Genomic DNA, 23,160 nt, shown 5'->3' with positions numbered 1-23,160 from the left:
AAGCACATTTACCCTGCCATTATTATGCACAGACACAGAATACTGAGTGTTTTCCCAGCTAGTCCCTGTTACTCTTTCATACTTAGTCCCTCTTGAGCTGCCTGACTTTACTATAAATTGGGATTTGGAAGCTGTTCATAGTCTCATCATATTTTCATATTAATGATTAATAAAAGCCAAAACTGAGAATGTCCTCCCCTTAAACTTCTAAAGCTTGAGTTAGCCTGTCTCTCATATCAACTTGCCTGCTTAGTGCACATTGGAATAACTCAAAGTGCTAACCCATTTTTTTCAAGCTTACTTTTTAATAGCCTTCTAGCACTGTCTCCTGAGACAGTGTACTAACTGCCTTATACTTATAGATTATGAACGTATTCCCAAGGCTAATAATTCCATCTATGAGAAGTGTGAAGGCTTAAATCATGTGGAGGCTTGCCTTTTACCTACAGACTTGTCCTTTAGCTTTATACACTTCCACCACAATCCTTTAATCACAATAAAATATCTTCCTAGAAATAAGCTACCAGAAGATGAATTATTGGCAAAACTCAGGCCATGCATCAATTTCATGCATACCTACCATAAAGAGTCACCATGAGGAAAAACACTCCAAATCTAGCACTCTGAACTGCAGCAGCAACAGAAATGTTTTAGTGATCGGTGACTTGGTTGTCAGGGTATACTGACTCATCACTGTCAAGGCTATACAAGAACATGGTTTCAGTAAATTCTCCTTAAGCCACCAATGTTTCTGACATTAATAAGGAGCCAAACTCCTGACAAATATTTTTTTTATTTATTTATTTTACATTTGTTGACTGGGCTAGTCTAACTGGATACATGTCCATTTTCATTAGAGGCCAGAGGAGAAAAGCTCCAGGAAAACATACAAAATGAATAGAGGTTATGACAGAAACAATGTAAAAACAGCAATTGTTACATAAAAAACATTATAAAAACAATTTTCTTTACTATTATATGACTAATACTTGTCAGTGGTACCCGCAGCAATGAATAACCTGGGATATAAAGCCTTGAGTGACATCCAGAGAGACATGTCAAAGTGTTCCATGCATGTTACAAATGCAGGTAAGACGCTGGTCCTAGTAGAATTCTTCCTTCACCTTGAATGATGCCTTGACACAAAACATTAACTAGTGTAATTTTTGGGGGATTAAGTATGTGACACCACTGGCTGAGTTAGTGTCAGTCTAGCTTGCTTCGCTAAAGATATCCTGCACCTCTTGTTCCATGCCATTCACAAACTGGCTAAAGTCTTTGCTGCCCCCTCTGCCATTTTCAGGCAGATTTCAGTTGATGGACATTTCAATGTAAACAACATATCAGTCCCAAAATTGGATCACCATAAGATGGCTTTCCTCAATGCCAGAAGTCTATACAAAAATTAAAATAATACCCTGCATTGCTCTCAACTTATTAATAACAATGCCTCCCACTCTTATGCAAGAGATATTGCCAATATCTTTGCAAATAAATGTTGTGCAAACTTCATCCCTGAGACCACTGTCCAAAGCCCTGAAGAATCTAAATGCCTTACTCCCCCAATTATTTGTAAAAATCATTTACTGAACATGCTAACCATGACCAATACTACTTGTTCCATGGACCTGACCATTGTCCTGAGTACTTAATTAATAGTGTTAAACATGGTCTTGAAGATCTACTACTTAAACTGTTTAGTCTACATTTATCTATCACCTTCAGCCCTTATGAGTGGCACACTGCAGAGGTGATGTTGCCTCCACAAGGGTGGTCTTACAACCAGCCCAGGTAATTACAGACCTACTAGTCCCATCAGCCTCATCTGCAAAGTCATGGAACCCATTACAACTGACTTTAAATTACGAGATCGAGAATCTTATTAGACTTGATCATTGACAGTCTGGCTTTGCAAAGAGTATATCCTCTCTATTGAATCTGGTAAATTTCTTCAACAGGATTATGTAGGCTACAGATTGTGAATGTGCAATGCACATATTGCATCCTGACCTGGCCAAGGCCACTGACACCATTTGCCATGCTGGACTCAAGCAGAAGTTAAATAAAAAAAATCAACCCATATGTGGAAAGATGGATAGCAAACTTGCTTAAAGACAGATCTCATGCAGTGCGAGTTGCAGGTGTTTCATCAGAAAATATGTAACTAACTAGCAGTGTCTCTCAGGGCTCACTTCTGGGACCTCTTCTTTTTTGGGACTTACTTCTCAGATCTATAAGCAGAGAACAAAGACATCTGGCTAACAAAGTCTGCATATGAGTGCAAACTGAGGGCTGTTGTTAAGTCATTAAGTCACCCTCTGACACCTAAACCCTTCAGAATGAACAATCCCTACTAAGCTGTTGGTGCACTAAAATGGGCTTAAAGTAAGCACTAAAAAGTGTAGCATTGTCACTTTTGGTAAACATGCCATCCTCTCATCATACTATATAGAAAACTCACCACTACAATACGAGCATTTAGTCAGGGATCAAAGCCATCATGTGACAATTGTCAGGAAATTCTTTTATTTAGCCCAGCTAATTACCGAAGGAATATCATCAGGGGCTAAACAGGTAATGATCAGACCAGTTCTTGAGTACAATGCCCACTTTGGGATTTATCTCACTAAAGATATCCAACAGTTAGAAAGACCCCAATGGTTTCTAACCAAAAAGGTCATAAGCCTAATATCGTTGAGTTATCAGGAAAGGCTGGAATCTCTATCCCTTGATTTAGTATCGTATAGATGTTTGATAATAGATTTCTATCTCAACACACCATTACAGACCTACTTATCTTGAACTGTTTGTATCTCCACAAGTCAAATGATTGTACCAATACTAGAACTTAAACTTAAATCTTTAACACTTGTTAAATAAAACATAGCTGAGGGACAAATTTATTACAACTCAGTACCTCTTAAACATCTGGAATAAAGTTTCTCTGTATGCAAAGCAATGAGACTCGCTATCTTCCTTTAAACATAATCTACATCACTGGGTGGGTATCCACAAATTTACTCTAAGATTGACTGATATGGCCCACCTGGAGAAAGGAGGTATGGATTGCTGAAGGGTACGGGCAATTGTAACTAGGCAAAAGACACAATGGTCTTGAATTATATATGCATCTTAAGGTGTTTACATTTGTCTGACAACTATGAAAAAACATTCTTTCTTTGTCAGACTGTTTATATATCTGTCATACAACAGCCACCTCATATATTTTTGTGCTGTACACCACTGGGCTTACAGCAAAATTATGTCTGTCTTAGTTTTTGTTTCCCATTGACTGTGATAAGTGTTCTGTTGTAAGCTTAAATACACAGATGAATTATTAGAATCTGATAAAGCAGAATGGTTATGAACTTTCCCACTTAACTGAAATGTATATTTTATCAAATTCCTTTACCTAGACCCATGATTACCAAAATACATATATCGGTGTTTGCATTCATCAAGGTGATTGTGTGACCGGCATGTATAAATGTACAGTGAATAATGTAATAAAGTGTTTCATGTTCATTGTGTTTTGTTTTTTATAAATTAAGTATTCAGTGTATGATGTGCATATTGTGCTACAAGTTCTACAAAGAGACACTTAAAACTAGGAAAGTGAAGCACTGTTACATCAAAAAAACGGTTAGCAAATACACTGAAATCTCAAGAGGCATTGCATGTATAAAGCAGGACATTCATATTCACACATTTTGGGGGGAAGTTAGTTTTCAAAGGTTTCCAGAATGTACTATAACCTATTCATGCTTGTCAAACCTAATGCATTATTAAAATCATCTTGTTGTGAGTCTCAGCAGCTTTTTTTAAGCTTTGTCCAGGTTTCACACTTGGTGGTTAAGCTCTGTATCTTGTGGCCATAAGTTCCTGTAAAGCAAAGTCTAATACTAATGATCACGAGGCAGCAGCATTGGTTGTATACAAAGACCCATTTATTTAAGATGCATGCTGTATTCATGTGTTCAGTTACTGTTTTAAATGAATCATGGGCCTTTTGGCACAGGAGAGTAAGAATTCAATATCTGTGAGTCATGAATCCTGCCTGTAGGCATGCCAAGGCTTACCACATAATCAGTCACAGTACTGCTAGCCTGGAAGAAGAGAAAGAAGCAGGTAGCTGTGTAAGGGTGGGGATGGGGTTGCAAGATGTTACAATATGTAATGGTGCTGTCACTACTGTATGTTGACAAATCAACCTGAAACGATACAGTTAAGAATCATTTCTTATATTTAGTCACCACATTATCACATGTAGTGCAGAATGCAGGGCTCTGTGGGCCTGCATCAATGGAAGTTCAAGAGACAGAACAGTGAGCATAAACAACAGGGTAAAGAGGAGAACACCTGTTGACATACCATATGTTTCCTGGGACAGCAATGGCTCTTATAAATTGGGGATAAGAACACAACTAAGTTGTAAGAGTAGGGGTAGAAGGGGAGATAATGATCATACTATTGACAGACAGACAAACCATCTGCCAACCCATTGTTGGGACAAACTAATCTTTGGTTCTATGGGTGGACCTGATGGGACACAAGGGCTGCAAACAGCCAGAGCGTAAAAATCTCAAGGGTACTGATTTCTACCAGTCTCTTTAAAATCTTTTACACTTAGCACCATTTACATTAAGGATGGTGAGGATACAGGCCTGTTTGTTTGGCTGTAAATACTATAGATAAGGCTGCAATAGACTAGAGATTCTGATTGCTGTTGAGATGGGAATGATGAGTGGGAACAAGGGATAAGTAACTGTTTTTTCCAATCAATCACTATCAGGGTGGGCAGAGGTTAAGTCATGGTCCTAACTGGTGGCAGTAAAAGTATGTGAGGGACTTGGGGAGATGTGTGACCACTGTATCGCCGGAGAAGCATCTCACACTGCTCGCAGTTGAGTCATCCTGTTGCCTGTTTTTTACTCATGCTGTTCTAATACAGTCTGCACACTTCTCAAAAGTCAGCGGCTTTTTCCATGAACTGAAACCCGCCACTGCTTCACGTATTAACAATGTACTGTAGTAGCAGCAGAAATGGCCTGCAGTGTGTGGAGTTCAAGAACCTTCTGAATCAGGAATGTCCAGCCAGTATCTTACCATGACATTAATCCACAGCAAGGGGCATGCAGTTGTGACTCACACACATTTATCAAACACTTGTCTTTGATTTGATACAGAAAGAAAACTAAGACTTCATACTTTACATTTTAAACACAATACATTTAAGCTGAAAGAATTTACATAAATAAACACACATTTTACAATGGCTAAATTGCTTAAATAAATCATGAATTTTAAACAGAGAAAAAAAAAAAACAAATGAAATATAAGTACATACCATTAAATAAAATGCTGATATCATATAATACAGTAAAATAATACAATTACGCTTTCCAGAAAAAATAAGTTAAAACAACAGTAGGGAAAGGACTAAATATATAAAGCCTCCAAAGCACAAAGGCCGAGGGGCTGAATCAAGAAAGTGCAGTATTTCAACAGTACCCACAGTTATAGTTATCAAGTCTGCAACAGCATGCAATTAGTCTCTGTCTCAGAAAGAATTTACATGAATGAACATGTGTTCTTTTCTCTTTAAAGTTTGTTGAAAGGCTCTGGTTTAGTGAAAAGTTTCTGATGACACACATTTCTTTTATTTGTGCATATTTTTATTTAAATATCACTCGAGCTATTCTGGAAGGTGTAATATTTCTGGCAGTAATTCATCTCACTTGCATACTCTGTTACATCACAAAACAAGATGAACATACTACAGTGACATTGTGGCATTTCATTACAAAATACTTTGCATTAATCTTCCTTCTACTTGCTTATTTGAACAGCCATCAGGTAGCATTCTTTTCTTCCTTGTGACAATGATTTGACCTGAAGAAAGAACACGGTATGGGTAAATATCCGTCATGAATGACACATCTGACAATATCTTCTTTTTTAGGGCATTATGATTCTTGCCATAGAGGATTGCGCAAGTAAACCAGTACAGCTGATTTTGAGGAAGTCACTGGAAATTTACTCAACTTGAGATTTGTCATCTGTTGCAATTAAAGTGACAATGATAACGTGAATTAAGTAGGTAGTTGTTAGAGGAGATCTTCATCTATGCCATCACCATGATGTATCCTGCACCTCCTGAAAGCCACGGAGAAACAGTTAAGTAGAGACTGGTACACTCTGTTAGAGTACACATTGATACACCGAACTTCATTTGTTCTTGGTATATCAGCAAAGAGTGCCCGGTCCCGGGACAGATCACTTTGACTGCCACTGTGCTCATAATCTTTGATGATGTTGAGTATCTCCTGTCGAACAGCTTGATCTGTTTCACCTCGCACATCCAGGACAGCAGATACATGCTTCTTACTACAGACAAATAACAGAAAATCAGATCAGACAATAATATGTACACATTGCACAATATACCATTCTAAATGTCATACTTCTGGTTTGATGAAATAAAAAGTTTTTGTAAGCCTTCAGGAACTCACATTACCCTATTCCTTATAACATGAGTCTGTACAAAGAAGTGACTGCACAGAGTTTGTGATGATGCAAAATGTGCACATTTCTGTGAATATAATGCTTACTGCAGCATTTTTATCCCTGTTACTATATTCACTACTTCTAGTAAAGTTGGTTTAGACTTTGATTTCCATTTTCTAGTAAATGCTTTTTTGACAGCCACCATTTATTAGACACAACAAGGCCTTACCATGTCTAGGCAATTCCAACTTTGTAGCATAGCTCAAAAAAAAATTATCTCCCCAGCCAATCCAATATGCTCACCCAGCATCCCTGACATGCAACATTTTATCTGTATAAAATACAAGTGAAAGCTTCATTTCAGTAAACCATAGTATGTAATGACATTGCGTTCCTTCCAGAGAAGCATAAGCTTAAATTATTAGCACTGTTAAGCTCTGAAAAATACATGAGATACAGTAGTCCATAGAAAGAATAAATTTCAACTTCTTTGTAGTCACTTTATATATTTCTTAAGAGCCTAAGAGAACCAAAGAGCAGCATGCTATTCACAGAACAGAAAAACAACCTGCATTTACAAAAAAAAGTATAAAGCAGGATATGAGGGATGGCCCATGAGCTGATTAGAGTACTGTCCTGGTGCTTAAAACATTTAGCAAAGAATGTGGTTAAAAATAGACAGACTTTAGAAAGAAACCCCTTCCAGATCGATAAGTAAGTGTAAAGTAAACCAAAATAAGGAGGTGTTTGCTTAATAACAGAAGGAAGAAACCAAGTGTCCATCAAGACCTAGGAGGTGAGACAAATTGACCTTTCTCAATGGATGCATTGAACTCTGCATTTTTCAACAGAAATTACTTATCCTCATCATGAAGAAAACAGAGAAAAGGTTTGCTTTGCTGTAGATGCAAGGAGTTCATTCAGAATGTGGTAGGATCTTGTAGGGCCTGCTGCTGGGATCATAGCTCTGAATGTCTTTTCTCAAGAATCAGTGATAAAGACAAACTTAGCAGGGGAAAGGATCACAATCATGGACAATTTTCAAATATTCTGTCTAAAAAAAGTTAATAGAACAGCTTCCCTTCGCAATCTAGAGGTGAAACTCCTCCAGCTTCGGTAGCTCGCAGAAAAAGATGGATGGTATAAGGCTAAATGTTCTTCTCCAATGGAAATTATTGCTGGAGCAATTTTTCCCTTCTTAGAGTAGGTACAGCCTTGGAATTTATATACATAAGTTTGAAGAATGTGGACTGCCCCACCCACACACACATACATCAGGGGATGCAGGGAGTCTTGCCCCTCTGCACAAAACAAAAAAAAAGGGATTTTTTGCCCTCTTGGATTTTGGGCATTTGTTTTTGTTCTGTTGAAGTGACAGCTTTCATAAAACTGGCAAGTCACAGTGGAACCTAACAGAATAAGTTTTGGATGAGTGTGCATTTTCTGAACAATAAGAACTATGAAACTTCTAATGCCTGTTATTATTAAATAATTATAATCCTCACTGATTTACCAGAAAATCAAAACGTTTATCAGGAATAGGACAAAAATATGAGGCAAAATCAGTGGCATTCTGCAAAATCATGGATAGTTGAGAGTCATGGCTTGGATAATGTTCCGAAGGCATTAAATAAAACAAAGGGTTATAAATAGCGAGTTTGATAAACTTGCACATTGTCATTTTATTCCTCTTTGGGGAAAATTTAGTGTATACCTTGGGCAGTGGTCTGCATTCTTTGAAAAGATTTCCATTTTATGTAAATAGTTTATCCTCATTTAATTCTAGGATGTCTGACAAGAAGTTTAATTAAGTCTAAACCATTCACTATGTACAAACAAAAAGTAAAAGGGATAAAACTGCAGTTTTTGGCATGTACAGCACTGAATTGCTTTGTCATCAATGCAACTCACATATTTTTTAGTATAATTCTCAGGAAATGTTTGCTCTGATATAGATATATATATATATATATATATATATATATATATATATATATATATATATAGATTATATATATATATATATATATATATATATATATATATATATAAATTATGTATATATATATATTGATTGAAAACTTGACTGAAACTCATTTCCTTGAAAAGTATATGCCCTTTTCCCCACTTGTAGTGTGATCCTGGAGTTAGTATATATAGTAAGGGTGTGTGTGGGATGCATAGCCCCCCACATTGTGGGTGTGGGGTGCATAGCCTCCCACATAGTTTGGGTATATATATTCTGTTCTAAAAGAGTAATTCATTATAGTTGTAAGTATCATTGTATACAGTTTAAAATGTATAAAATAGGTTGGGGGTTGTGCCCCCCACCCCATATATATATATATATATATATATATATATATATATATATGTATATATATTAACTCCAGGATCGCACTACAATGAGGAAAACTTGGTCAACCACAACCCTTTAGTTTTGACCAGAACTTCTTAGGTTCATAGGTTCATAGGTTCATACTAGGCTATCTGCCCTAGGGCATTTATAAGCCTAGCCAGAGTGTGTTTGGCTTTCGCCACCCATTTTAAATTAATTTTGCTATGCCCTTTTTCAAGGTTAGTATACTGTGCCTCTGTCTAACAGTGACACAGAAGTGATACCCGGGGTAAACCTATGATCTCCCACCCACTCATCAATATTCCTCTTGAAGAGAGTCAATGAGGGACTCTGCATTACCTGGACTGGGATTTTATTCCAGAGTGAAGGGAGCCTCTGGGTTATGAATCTGTCCCTCCAGCATGTCCTATTTATTTCAGTGCTGAGGTTCAAGTCTCTCGAGCGTATAACTCGATGGGATTTGGATTTTCTGAGGTGCAGCATGTCCATTAATTCTGGGTTGGACATGGCTTTATACATAAGGCACAGATCGCCTCTGAGCAGGCTTTATGCCACTGAGTAGAGCTGGAGTTTCTTTAACCGGGCAGCATATGGCATCTGTTTGAGCCATTTGATCCTTTTGGTGAGGTACTTTTGGGGTCTTTCCAGTTGCTGCAGGTGTCTGGTAAGGTACATCCCAAAAGGGGCACTGTACTCAATTATGGGCCTGATGAGGGATGTGTAAAGAGGCATGATGACCTCCCCTGATCTAGATGTGAATCCCTTCATGATTAGGTGGGCTATATAAAATGTTTTTCTAAGCACTTTGGCCACGTGGTTGTCAAATGAGAGATTGCTATCAACTTGGGTCACCAGGTCCCTAATTACTTCTTCTGTACTTAATGGATTACCACCTATGTGGTCATTTGTGGGCACTTTGTTTTTGCCAAAGGGGATGACTATACACTTTTTGGCATTTAGCTTGAGGCCATGGCTCTGGCACCAGTTGCCTGTTTCTATGAGGCCCTTTTGGAAGATGCTTGTGTCGGCTGGAGAGTCGATTATGGCGCCCAGTTTGCAGTCATCTGCGAACTTGGTCAGCCACAGTCCTTCCGTGTTGGCCTGTACCTCCAAGAAATATATACCGAACAAGAGAGATCCCAGGACTGAGCCTTGTGGGAAGCCACTTGTAACTGGTTTGGAGTCTGACATGGCTCCAGCAATTCTAACCATGTGGGTTCTGTCCTTGAGCCAGTTTGCAACCCATCTAGTGACATAGGGGTTTATATTTAAGCTGGTGAGCTTATCTATAATGCCCGAGTGGGGTATTGTATTGAAGGCTTTTGCGAGGTTCAGGTAGGCTGTGTGGACCACCTTCCCCTCGTCAATGGCTTTGGTGACTGTTTCAAAGAAATTGACCAGGTTTAAGAGGCAGAATCTGCCCTTAACAAAGCTGAACTGGGTAGGATCCAGTGTCTGTAGGTCCCCAATATCTTTATTTATGAGGTCCATGATGATCCTTTCCATAGCTTTGCAGACCAAGCTAGTCAGGATTATGGGGCGATAGTTTCCAGGATCCATTGAGGCACCACCTTTGTGGAGAGGGACCACTGTTGCTGTACGCTACTCTTTGGATACATATCTTGTAGTAAGGCTGAGATTGAACAGTAGTTTTATGTTTGGGTTTAGCTCTTCTTGGAGTTCATGTAGGACGCAGCCCGGGACACCGTCTGGTCCCATTGATGCTGTGTTTTTTGCTTTGGAGAGGGCAGCTCTTACCTGAGCATCTGAGATGTCAGGGGGGCAGCACTCTGCTGGGATAGATATTTGCCCTTTTGGTGGGGAGGGGGGGTTTGCGCTGAACCTGTCAGCTAGGATGTTGGCAATGTCTGTGGGTTCGATGTATTTTTTTGTCACTTTGGACTAATTCTGAGCATATCTAGGAATTCCCATCCAGGTTCCTAACATAACTAAAGAAAGCTTTGTGATTATCCTTAGTGTCATGTGCAATTTTTCTCTAGAAGCTGGCCTAGACGATCTTATGAGTGCCCGTAGTTTTTTGCTAATACTGATCAGAGATGCCTTCCCTTTTTGGAATTTTGCCCTATCATGTAGTAGCTTCCTCCTTCTATTGTATAGTTTGTTTATGGCTGGGGTCCACCAGACAGGAAGTCTGCCTTTGGAGGATTGGGTCTTGGTTTTATTTGGGATTGCATGGTCCATGCATTCCTGAAGGTGTTCATAGAATGCGTTTATAAAGGATTCTGCGGTCTGGGCCGTATTTTCCACAGGCTCGGGGGCTTTGAAGGATTCCACCTCAGTTTTGAGGAGTGTGAAATTTGCTTTAGAGAAGTTTTTCACTGTGGTTTTCTGGGCCGGGGGTGGGGTCGGGATGTGAATATCCAGTGAAATTAGTTTATGGTCTGATCTTTCCAGTGAGGGATACACTTCTGGTCTGGAGCATAGAGTCCCCATGTTGGTGATGATCAGGTCCAGTATGTTTTCCCCTCTTGTGGGAGTGGTAACAAGTTGTTCCATAGCATTTGAGTTTATAAATTCTAGGAACCTTTGGGCTAGGGTGTTGGAGCTACAGTAATGCTCCCAGTCTATGTTTGGGTAGTTGAAGTTGCCCAATATAATGGTGTTTGGAGAGACCTTCATATTTTCCAGTGTTCTCAGGAATGCTGAGTGGGGTTCCTGGGTTTGGGAGAGTGGTCTGTAGCAGGCTATAAACTGGAAGGCAGTTTTACCCACTGTTAGTTGCACATGGATAGTCTCTGATGCTTTGTGCTGTGCCACCAACCTGGAGGTGTGGGTATCTTTGACGAATATTGATACTCCCCCTCCTTTTGTGGTTCGGTCCAAGATTTGGGGCCGAAAAGCATGGTATGAGGTATAACCTGGTAGTGCTGGGGTGCTCTCGGGAGCCTTGAACCAGGTTTCTGTTACTGCACAGATATCGATGTTCTCAATGCTAAAGAGAGTTTCGAGTGCATGCATCTTGAGGTTTAGACTTCTGGTGTTGAGTAGCATTACTCTTAGTTTCTTATCCCTTATGATACCTATGGAGGTGGGTTTGTCTTTTGAGCCTTGCCTAAAAAAGGCACTATGGGGGAAGCAAGAGCCTTTGCCAATATCCAAAAGCCCAGGGGTGACAGGTGCAAGCCGTCCCTAGCAAAGCATCGTGGCTTGTCGAGCATGTCATCCCAGGCTAACAGGCATTGGATCCCCTTTGAATGACACCAATACTTTAGCCAATTGTTGAAATTGATCATCTTGTCTTCATATTGTGGCATCATTCTTGGTGAGGGTAAGATGCTACTCAAGGTCAGGGTCATACCGGCCTGGGCTACATGCTCAGAGAGCTCCTCTATGTCTCTTTTCATGTAGTCCAGGGAGGTACGTCTCAGGTCATTCACACCAGCATGGACAATGACTGAGTTATATTTGTACTTGCCTTGGAGTGACCTGAGTGCTTGTGTTATGTGGTGGATCCTAGCACCCGACAGGCAGCTCACCGTGACCTTATCCTTGTTCAGCCTGGTGAGCGGGATGTCAGTGTGCCTGACGATAGAGTCACCTATTACAAGTGTATCAGGTGTGTTGTTTAGCCTTAAGGGCTGTGACTGTTTGGCACACTGGCTTTGTGAGCTATGTGTTGCACGTGCTTTGTTTTCGGGTGGCGGTTGCTTGGGTGTCTGCTTTGGAGGTCTCTGCTGCTTAAGCAGATTTTTATTTAGAGCCTCCAAGTATGTTTTTGTGTGTTTATGTGTTTGGTTTGCTGTCGTGGTAGGTCTATGCGAGACTGGAATCGTAGTGAGTGTGGTATCCTTCTCCTCCTGACTGGTTACGCCAGTACTGAGTTGAGAGAGCTTAGCCTCTAGTTTGGCTATATGGTTGCATCTCTCACATGTGTTGGAATTTGTTGGGAGGAGGAGAGGGTTGTCTGTGTACATGAGGCAGTTGTAACATTGCCTCAAGATTCCCAGATTCACCAGCTGGACCAGAGAGGAGATTGACAACTGACCTTTGGACATGCTAGAATAGTATTGGGAATTCCTTTATAATTGAAAAAAAGGGCCAATGGGGAACAAGGTACTCAAGGGGAGTTTGTGAGGGTGTAGTGCTTTTAATTTTTTAGTGCTGACTTATATAATTGCTTTAGTGAGCAAGTGCCAGGTAACTTAAAGTCAATGTGTTACAGGTAACTTAAATGCAAAAACGACAAACAGTAACTTTCTTTCAAGTGAAACAAGGAAATAAGTACAGTAAGCAATGCAGATATCACTAGGGATCCACAGAAGCGCTGAAAAGCCGTGTTTTAGGTGGAATTAGCATTTCAGGGAAATAACAAGCAAACAAACAACAAGCACATAAACAAAGCTAGATTCAGCAGGCCTGGATCTAGTCTATGCTACGGCAAACAAGGTGTACTAATTTCAGTAAGAAACAGTTCAAATATGCAAGCACTATAAGCCTTTAACCAGAAATTCCCAGCTCAGAAGGGCAGAGTCCAGCCTCTTCTCTCACAAGAGTGCAGACCACGAACCTTCTTAATGTAAAATAACTGGCCTGAAGCCCAAGTGCTTAAACCAGAACTAATACACTTTTAGAATAACAGACACTGAGCCCTCAATCAGCAGTTCCCAACTTAGAAGGATGTAAGCTACCTGTCCTGCCACCACAGTGCAGGCCACAAACCTTCCTAATGTAAAACAACTGGTCTGAAGCCCAAGTGCTTAATCCAAAAGACTTAGAATGATAGCTACACTTTAATCAAGTTACTACCAAGCAGTAATAAATACAATTGAATACTTTAAAGAATGCCTGGATTAATGCTCAAGTTATACAAACAAAACTAGATTCTGAGAAGTATACAGCCAACAATAGAGGGTCAGCACTGACCCCTGTGGCAGCCAGCTGGCAACAGCTCTGCTTGTTGATGTGGTTTGATAGTGTATGTCTGGTTTGTGAGCCAGTTGGCAATCCATCTTAGAATGAAAGGGACACAGGTGAATTTATTGCCAGCCATCAGTCTTCCATGTCCCAAGCTTAGAGTTACTGATAGAGCTGTGACAGACCAAGGACAAGGTCCACACTGCAGGTGGGGTTGAAAGAAGGAAGCAAAAGCAAGTAACCCAGAGGTACATCTGGTCCTTGAATGCAATAGTGGAAGTATTAGTGCAGACAGGTACACCACAGGATGTCCCAGGTTTATTGAGTTTAGAGGCCTATATATGGAAGGAGACCACCAGTTGATCCTTATAATGGTGTGAATGTTAAGTACATGAAAGAATGCACAGATACATACTCTGAGACACTAGGCAGTAAAAGGTTGATTCCAAGTAAGGAAAAGACATATGTCACAGGAATGGCTGGTCAAAACCTAATCTCACCTGGTTATGACAATGAGGTAACTGTGGGGTAACCTTATTTCTCTTAAGGACTTCTAGAGGTGGTAAGAAGGGAGATAAATTACAGTTTTCCACAGAATAACACCAGCAGTGAGGGAGAAAATGTGGAAGATACCACTTGGGTGTGTTTGAGTTGTTGGACCAGAACAGGGTGCATATGATCATAGAGCAGAATGAGCCGGGGAAAAGAATATCACTGGAGCACTTGCATTGTTAGACAAGTACAAGCTACACAAGTCTAATGTGAAGCCATGGGAGGACTGGGTCCTGGGGTTTATACACCTAATGGAGTAACAATACTGAAGGAAAGGAGCAGGCTAGCTGTACGTTATCTTCTTTATAAAACATTTATAATGCGCGCATGATGAGGGGTGGGTAAGCTTCATAGCAAAGCAGTCAAATGTTTCATAAGATAACAGATATGAGTAAATCTGTGTTGTGGGATATTCATTATCCCAACATCTGGCTCAGTAGGTTAAAGCCATGGTTGAATGGAGAATCTCAGTCTCTGCAGGATACCTTGCCTGGTATATAGCACCTGAAGAACTGGTCTGTAGATGGGGGGGAGGGTGGCAACCATGATGTAGTCACAGTCCCCCTGTCAAATGCCAAGTTGCCAGACAGAGAAGGGAAGAAGGACTTTCAATAATAGCAAATGACAGTGATGTAGAGGTTCCTTATGGAATAGGAAAGTCATATTTGAGTAGATGCAGAGATTTTGAGTCAAACACTTTGATGAAATTGGCAACATTTGCTACAACTGTTGAGAGAGTACTTTAATAAACAGACTTTGTAATTGTTAGTCAAATGATTCAGAAAAGATTTTCCTTTGTATGCAGATTCCTTGGACTTAGAAGACAGGTGTAGGAACCTCAAATCATTGGCAGGAAAAGATTATACACCAGGGTTGACTGAAAAAGAAATGATGGCAGGCGGGGAAACAGCCTCTTTTGGTAATTCCTGTTTCAATAATCTTATGTATCTCCTATAGGCCTGGAGTTGAAGAAAGATAACAGAGACTACTGTCTTATTCAATTGTACAATGTCAAAAGAGAGCCAATAAATGACACCATAGCCAGAAAACAACAAAACTGCAGCATTTCATTGCAGAAGATGCAGTTTATGTTATCTATCTGGTACCTGATCATTATAATCTGATTACTGAGGTTGTATTCTGTTTGCCACCTATACAGTAGCAGCAATGGCAATTGCCGGATATGCAGACTGCTGGTAAATGTTATTGTGGTGGCATGCACAACCTCTGAAATGAGCACCTGGCAACTGGCTGACTCCGTGAGTAGAGTGGTGCATTTATTAGATGATTTTATGAATTGAGAAAAAGGCCAGTATAGTGAGACACTTGAGGCAGAAGAATGCCAAAAAGAATTTTTTTTCGGGGGGGGGGGGTGTTTACTTTCAGTTGTAGAATGTCTTAATCAGGTAAGATGCAGACCGTGTTGAGGCAACTGGTGCTCCAGAACCTGGGAAATGATTTGCCTTTTTCATTGAGATCCTTTCAAAGCTGGCTTAATGTAGCTACTGACATTTGCAGCTAGCCAGTTTCCATTCCTTTAGATCAGAGGCAGATTGGATATTAATAATGATTCCTTAAGAGGTAAAGGAAACTGGACAGTGCAAGTTTGTAGGAAAGTTTGTACAAGACTCCTGCAATACAAGTGTGTGAAAATTGTGCAAAGAAACGTGTAGGGCTTTTGGCACCTTTTTAAGCACCTTGCCAAGGATATTGTGCAGGCAGTTATCTGGAGATGGTCTTAAAGTACCAGGTATGTGGAGAAAAGAACGTAGTAAGAAATACCAAAAAACATTCAGTAATACTGAGTTGTGCATTTTAGGCTCGGGTCTAAACAATTTGTAGAATGTTAAAAGGATAGATCAAGCTTCAGTCATGTCAGCTGGACTAATGGGAACAGCTAGGTCAAGTTTATAAAACACTTTTAACATCAAAATAAGAAAAAAAAACACACACACAGCAGCAAAGGTAATAAATGAATTCTTTACTTTCACCACAAGATCTGGTACCTCGGCCTCTAGCCTTCAAGGATACATACATCAAAATGAATTCTACATTTATACCAGGTTATAATCCCATCATTCACATATTAGTTGATTATTTAATTTTTTAATTATCCTATTGCCCTTACATTTTTTTTAAAATATCCCATTACCTTAACTCTTTTAAAGTGACCCATACCTGTTTCTTAAATTATACAAAATCTAAATTCACTTTGAAACTATCAAAATACAAACATTTAATACATAAATATTTTCACATGAACCTCAAATACAGTTGTGTATACTAATAAATACATAATATAATTAATATTCTAAAAATAAACAGTTTAAACATAATCCACCTCCAAATTTAACCCTGTGGGTGTCAAGGTCCCATAGTTTAAAATCATTTTACTTTCAAGCACATTCAATTTTTGTTTAAGCTCATCACTTTTCACTTGAAATGGACTTGCCAAAACACTAAAAAAGAAGGTGGAATCATCTCCCTCATGTACTTTACAAAAATGATCTGCCACAGCACTCCTAAAATTTTTATTCCGAATATGTCCAAAATGTTCTAAAATTCTGACTTTGACAGCTCTTTTCGTTTGACCTATATATTTTGTTCTTTCACATCCACAACCAGTGGTATACACCACTCCACATGAACTACAAGTAAACCTATTCTTACTTATAAATTTATGTCCATTGATGAAACTGCCTGAAATGTTCCTGATTTTCTGACAAACCTTACATTTTCCACAAGAAAAAGAACCCATAATTCTATTTTCTGAAACGCATAAAGGCTTATTTAGCAATTCTTTAAGATTGGAATATCTTCCATATGAAAATTTTACCAAACCAAACCTGGGAATAAATCCCCAACTGTCTCATTTAAGCATACTAAATGCCATAAACCCAATAACAGCTCTCTCATAATTACTGTCAGCCAGTCAATAGAGCTTTCATGGAATCAGTATGGAATTTCTATCGTATGCCACGTTGGCCATGTTCTTATATTATTGGGATTACATTTAGTTGGGAGTGCAGCTGCATCTCACGTGACCATGTAGAAACATTTCTGACCAAGAAGTAAGCTGGCCGAGCAAGTGAGACAAGCAGATTAGGAAATGACAGCAGGTTATCTTACTAGGAGAAGTAAAGTTGCATTTATTTGCCACATGAGATGGGCATTTAAAATTCTGAAGTATAACCTAGAATATAGTTCTGGAAAGCTAGTGAGAGAGTTACACAAAAGCAATGCATTGTGATAGTCCTGGAGAAAGTACTGACGCACTTCAGCACTGTCATGATCTGCTTTTCATGCCATTTGTTTCTGATCTGGCATGACTTAGACTTGAACATCAAAATTCAAAATTAGACATCGTCAGATAAGGACCTAACAGGGAAACCATTAAAGAGAATGCAGATGGATACCCTAATCAATCACTTGGTACATTAGATAAAAAAGCAGGGCTGAGGTGTAAGGAAACAGAACAGCTTGGCTCATCTGGGGCCAGTATGCACATAATGGGGGTGGGATACACTGTCTATAATGTTTAATATCATGGATTAACAGAAGTTTTGTCTTGAAGGATCCAGAGCTGTGTTACTTGTGGGAGAGTGTCATGTATATTGTGCTGAGAAAAGTGAGTCTTAGGTTCAGTCAGGAGGAAAACAGCTGTAGATAGACCTTATCAGAATTAAACTTCACTGGAAAAGAATCCAAGGGATGAAGTGGAATGGGCTGAAGATACCTTCTGCCCTCAGAGTGACAGTACTATTGTACTTGGGTTACATGATCTAGATTGTATTTCTAATGCTAAATTATATCTCAGAGAGCTAAATGATCTATTTCTTTTGAAGGATCTGGTCTGACATTATAACTTTGGTGGCATGAACAGATGCCAAAAGTATTAAGGACATAGAAAATGGCTATAAATACTTTAACTAAAGGATGACAATGGAGACAGAGGCTCTAGTATTCTTTCCCGTTTGACCTTATTTAGCAACAAATTAGCCTTTGTGCCAAATGAATTTATTTTGTTACCCTTCTGTTCTATTGCCATAACTGAGTTTTCTTCTGAATGACTGTAAACTCTGTTGGCATCAATTACAGTTTATAATTTATACATCATCAGAAGGTAGGTTATCGGCCTATAATTTTTAGGATATCTTGCAGGTTTACTGTTAAGAAGGGGTATCATGTTTCCTGTTGTTAATCAGGTTGGTGTCTTTTCAGGGTGCACATATAAGTAGTTCTTATAAGGCTAAATCTTCATGTGAAGATGTTAATACTTTTAGCCAGACATTGGGTGCTGCATCTGGCCCTGAGATTTTCCATTTAGGAGCTTTTATTAATTTTGTTTCAGTTTCTGTGACAGTTACTGCATACCATTCACTGGTTTCATTTTACATCCACCTTAACTACCACCAACCAAGCAGATGGAACCTCAGTTTAACGTCTCATTCAAAGGACAACAGACTCAAGAATGCACCCCCCCCCCCCCATAACTGAACTGTATTGTCAGCAATCGTTCTGCCTGGTGTGGGAATAGAACCCACAACCTTTTGCAGTGCTGCCTGTTGTGTCTCTGACACTAACTAGTACATTATTGTATTACACATTTGCATTCATAAATGCATTCTCATTGATTATTATGCTGTATTTAACCTGATCACATATAAAAATAATACTTTCTTGGACTGCGCTTGAAATAGGCCTGGGCATTCCCAGGGAGCAGACATCATCAGTTCATCAGCATTGTTCTAGGAGCTTGTTCATCCCTCCTTTTGCTGGAAATTTTGACTAATGGCCATACTTGTTTGTGCCCTAAAGAGAATATATAATGGTGCTATTACTCCTGGTCCTGCTCTAGGGAATGACACATATGACTGACCACTTCATTGTCGGGGCATTAGACATCAAGTCCTCCACAATGAGAATTGTATTCCATAGTTGCAAATGCTGCAATAATGTTGGCTAATCTTCTCTTTTTTCATTCTACCACACTGCCTACTGATTTTTAATTCTTTTTACTTAATCCCTTCCTGTATGAATTTCAGGGGCATGTACTGTTTTTTCTTTTCCCTCTGCCAATGTCAGATGCTTAGCAGAAGCATCATATAACTGTATTGTTGTGCATTTGTATCAGCAAACCTATAAAAATATCTGCAGAATTTGTATGTGCAATTAAAGGCAACAGAAAATATATTTTTAGCAATCTTCTAGTAATATGCCCCCCACCCCCATTTTTTGTACTTGACAGAATTTCATATTCAAAACTTTAGGGGTTTAATAGGATGTCTGCCAAGGTACTTCCAAGTTCATTGAACATCCCTCACACACTCAAGTCATTTGCCCAGTTCAAATAATTTTTACATATCACTGGTGTGGTCAGTCGCATTCTGAGCTGCTGGAGTACCAAGGTCTGCCCTTGCTTTTGTAAACACATAAAACAAACGTTTCACAGCAAAAGAAAAGAAAGAAACAGAGGTAAGGGGTCAATGATGAGAGTGGAATATCTATGAAGATGTTAGCTAATCGTGAATGAAAATATGTGTCATTGTACTGAGAAGTGTAGCCAGGCTGCCACAAAACATGACTGACTGAAAGAGCTGATGGAACTGGTAAATGCTGATAAAAGGTTCCTACTACAGCATGTAGCACATACATTCTACTATTGTCTTTTATAAGAATCCATTTTATTTTTCTTCATTAGTTTGAAATTCTTTATGTTGCCTGTATTAAGCTACGTTTCACTTTTGCTTATGAAGAACTGTTAATTAACACTGTTTCTTTTAATAACTCCCCAAAGAGCATTTCTGAAACAGAGAGCACAATTGCTGTACTGCAGATTGCTCACAGTAAGACTACACAAAAGGAACTTGCTATTGACTCTACTTCCTGTTGTGGGTCACTCAGACTCTTGTTTACCCTCCTTTGGTCTCAAACTACAAGAGTCCAGATAAAACAGGAAGCAACTGTCAGTCACACGTTATGGGCAATCTGTCGACTCTGAAACAATTTGCCAGGATGCAATAAGCAGGAAACAAGAGAGGAAAACAAATAAAGAAAGGCGATAAGACTTTGCCGGCCCTCCCTTAATGACGCACAGAGTATGTGCCAAAAAAAAGGACTTACTGGGCACTTAAAAAGTATTTTTACACTGCCAATATCCCTTGAGAGGGTACCAAGATAACACTGTCTCTATTCATTGTATGCCATCCATGTGTAAGCAATATAAATTGGTTCTTCTTTTTGTAAGTCAGACTCCAAACTCAACAGGCACATGTTTGATTACTCTGAATGAAATGTAACTCTGGTAGATGGCTATTAAAGGAGAGGATACCAGTCCCTAACATGTATTTGCTTAACATTTTTTCTTTTTTTATGTGCTTAGAGTAATCAACAGCAGTCGGGAGTTTTAGTTATAAAGTATGTGTTAGGCCGTCGCGTTTAACTTTTGTTGTCATAGTTGCCAGTAGTGTAATTTAAGCAGCTGATTTTTATTTCTTTACACACTGACTTTGATGTCAAGGTTTTTTGTCAATGGTAAGAGAAAGAATTGTAAGGACATAAAGGCTTGCATGTGCATTTGTGTATCTCTGTGTTTGTGTATGTGCGTACTTGTGTGTGGTGCATGTGTGTAAAAAAGATCTCTTTAGAATAGCACTATGCCATTTGTCCTTAGATGCCATTTCCGGTAGTAATTTAAATATTTTCCACCAAGTCCAATATGGATCCGTGCAATAAATAATTAACTAAAATTCCTCCTTAATAACATTATTATAATTTTTTATAATACTCATTATTAAAATAATGAGAGTAATAGGTGACTCAACATCAGAAAAGCAATGGATAAATGAAACCACATCTGAATAAGAGCTGTTTAAAAAGTAGAATAAATGGCAGAGCCATCATTCCTTACAAGGATGTTGTTTGTGTTAAAATTCTTTGTGTTTCTGTTCTCCTGAATCACCATGTCAAAAAAACTCATGGCTTAAAATATGTATATATATTCAAGATGTTTGTAATACCATTCAAGGTGTTTGAAATTTAGCCCTACAATTTTTAACTTATATTTTCTAGTCAGCAGAGTGAAACAGAGGTTAAGAGGTTAATGGTGAGAATGAGATAAGTATGAAGATACTCAATGAATCACATCTACCAAGATTTCTTGCTTTTATAAATTACACTCCTTCCCTGTAATTACTGCTGGATTGTTGTTCCATTAGAATCGTGACAGCTATCTTTAGAAAGCTGATCCAATCCCATCATGTTAACAGTTGCATTTAAATAATAAGTAAAAGAGATGTATTTTTATGCAAGAAAACACCACCAAAACGTAGACACACACACACACACACACACACACACACACACACACACACAGAAACAAAAGCATGCACACACATGCATGCACAGATACAACACACACACACACACACACACACACACACACACACACACACACACACACACACACGCTCACATGCATTCACTCACTTATGCATGGGTACACACACACACACACACACACACACACACACACACACACACACACACACACACACACACACACACACACACAGAAAAGGGACATAGTCTTCAATTGTCCAGATTTTCACAGAATTTTGAGATTTGTGCCTTGTATTTTTGGACTGTTCCTCATAAAATGTGTAGCTTTTTGACCAATCATTGATGACTGACGTCACTAAATAATGACAAACATTTGAGTTTCAGACTTCATACCTTCAGAAAATGCAGGCTAATACAAATCCTGTTATTCTAGCAACTTTCTAAGTTTACAAGAACAATATTACAAAGCTGCCCTGTTTGGGGTGTTTGTTTTCTCATTATTTTCGATTTTATCCAAATTTTATAGCTCTAAGAAGTTGAGAGGTATGCAAAGGACAGATACTACATGTAGGTTCCCTATGTTAAGTGAAGAAATGGAAATATTTCTGTGGAGATGAAGGCAGTTTAAAGTAACCTGTTGCTTCAAAGTTTAAAATGTGTAGACTGATGGTGCTGGCCAGCAATCTGCACTGCAACTAAGAAGTGACGTGCAGTATTACAGGCAGGTATCTAAAGTGTCAGCACAGAGTTTAATATTCTTCTCTGCTCTTGTTGCTTCGAATAAGGTAGTGGCCATAGCCAAGTCCGAAAGCTTATGGTACCAGCCCCAGACACTTTTTGAGTGAAAGACAGTTACACTGAGTACTCTACAAGGATACAGGGGTACGGACTGAACAGTGAATATTAGGAAGACTGAAAGAAATGAACATTTTTGGAGTCAAGACAGACATTTGAGTTTGTAATGTGCAAGGGAGATAATGGGGAACATAAAAAAACTCAAATGAATTCCCTAAACAGAAAGATATTACTGTTTATCTCATTTGTATTTGACTGACTGTCCCATAATGAGTCACAGCTACATTACTTCATTATAGAGTGTAAGCTTCTCATGCAATTTTGGATTGCAACAGTCAGGGTTTGAGAATATGTTTTCCTCAGTAAAATGGACCTTTTTCCTGTAACCAATTATAAATGTGGATTTTTTTTTTGTTTTGTTAATGAAGGATGGTGTCTAATAAGGAACCCTATTTGCACGGATGAGGACATTGAAGCAGTGCTAATGAAGAACACCAGAGTTTTTAATCTTCAAGGTACACTTTATGTGGTCACAAAAGAAAATCGGGTTGCAGAGGATGAATTTAACTGTAAAGATGGAAATCAACAAGACAGTCGTGTAATGAACATGTCTTTGGCAGAGTCCTGAACTTGCACAGAACTAACATTCCAAAAAGGAAACAATCTATATGGGAGATTCTCTCTACATCCCATAGGCTTAACTGATTAGTTCTAAAGTAGCCAAATCGTGA

At 38.9% G+C, this 23,160-nt stretch overlaps 1 protein-coding gene across 2 annotated transcripts in view; it reads right to left on the bottom strand.

Moving 5' to 3' along the window:
- Positions 1 to 3,925: 3,925 nt before the first annotated feature.
- EXOC3L2 (exocyst complex component 3 like 2) overlaps positions 3,926 to 23,160 on the bottom strand; it is a 640,637-nt gene continuing 621,402 nt past the window's right edge. For both annotated transcript variants that reach the window (XM_044062610.1, XM_044062617.1), the window contains one exon: positions 3,926 to 6,387. In XM_044062610.1, coding sequence (XP_043918545.1) covers positions 6,108 to 6,387 — 280 coding nt within the window. In that variant the 3' untranslated portion in view covers positions 3,926 to 6,107. The remainder of the gene's footprint in view (positions 6,388 to 23,160) is intronic.

The sequence above is a fragment of the Protopterus annectens genome, chromosome 1.part0, assembly GCF_019279795.1.
Source record: "Protopterus annectens isolate FY-2018-M chromosome 1.part0, PAN1.0, whole genome shotgun sequence".
Classification (NCBI taxonomy): Eukaryota; Metazoa; Chordata; order Ceratodontiformes; family Protopteridae; genus Protopterus; species Protopterus annectens.
The sequence above is the reverse complement of the archived record's forward strand: the minus strand, read 5'-3'. Positions and strand labels throughout refer to the sequence as shown.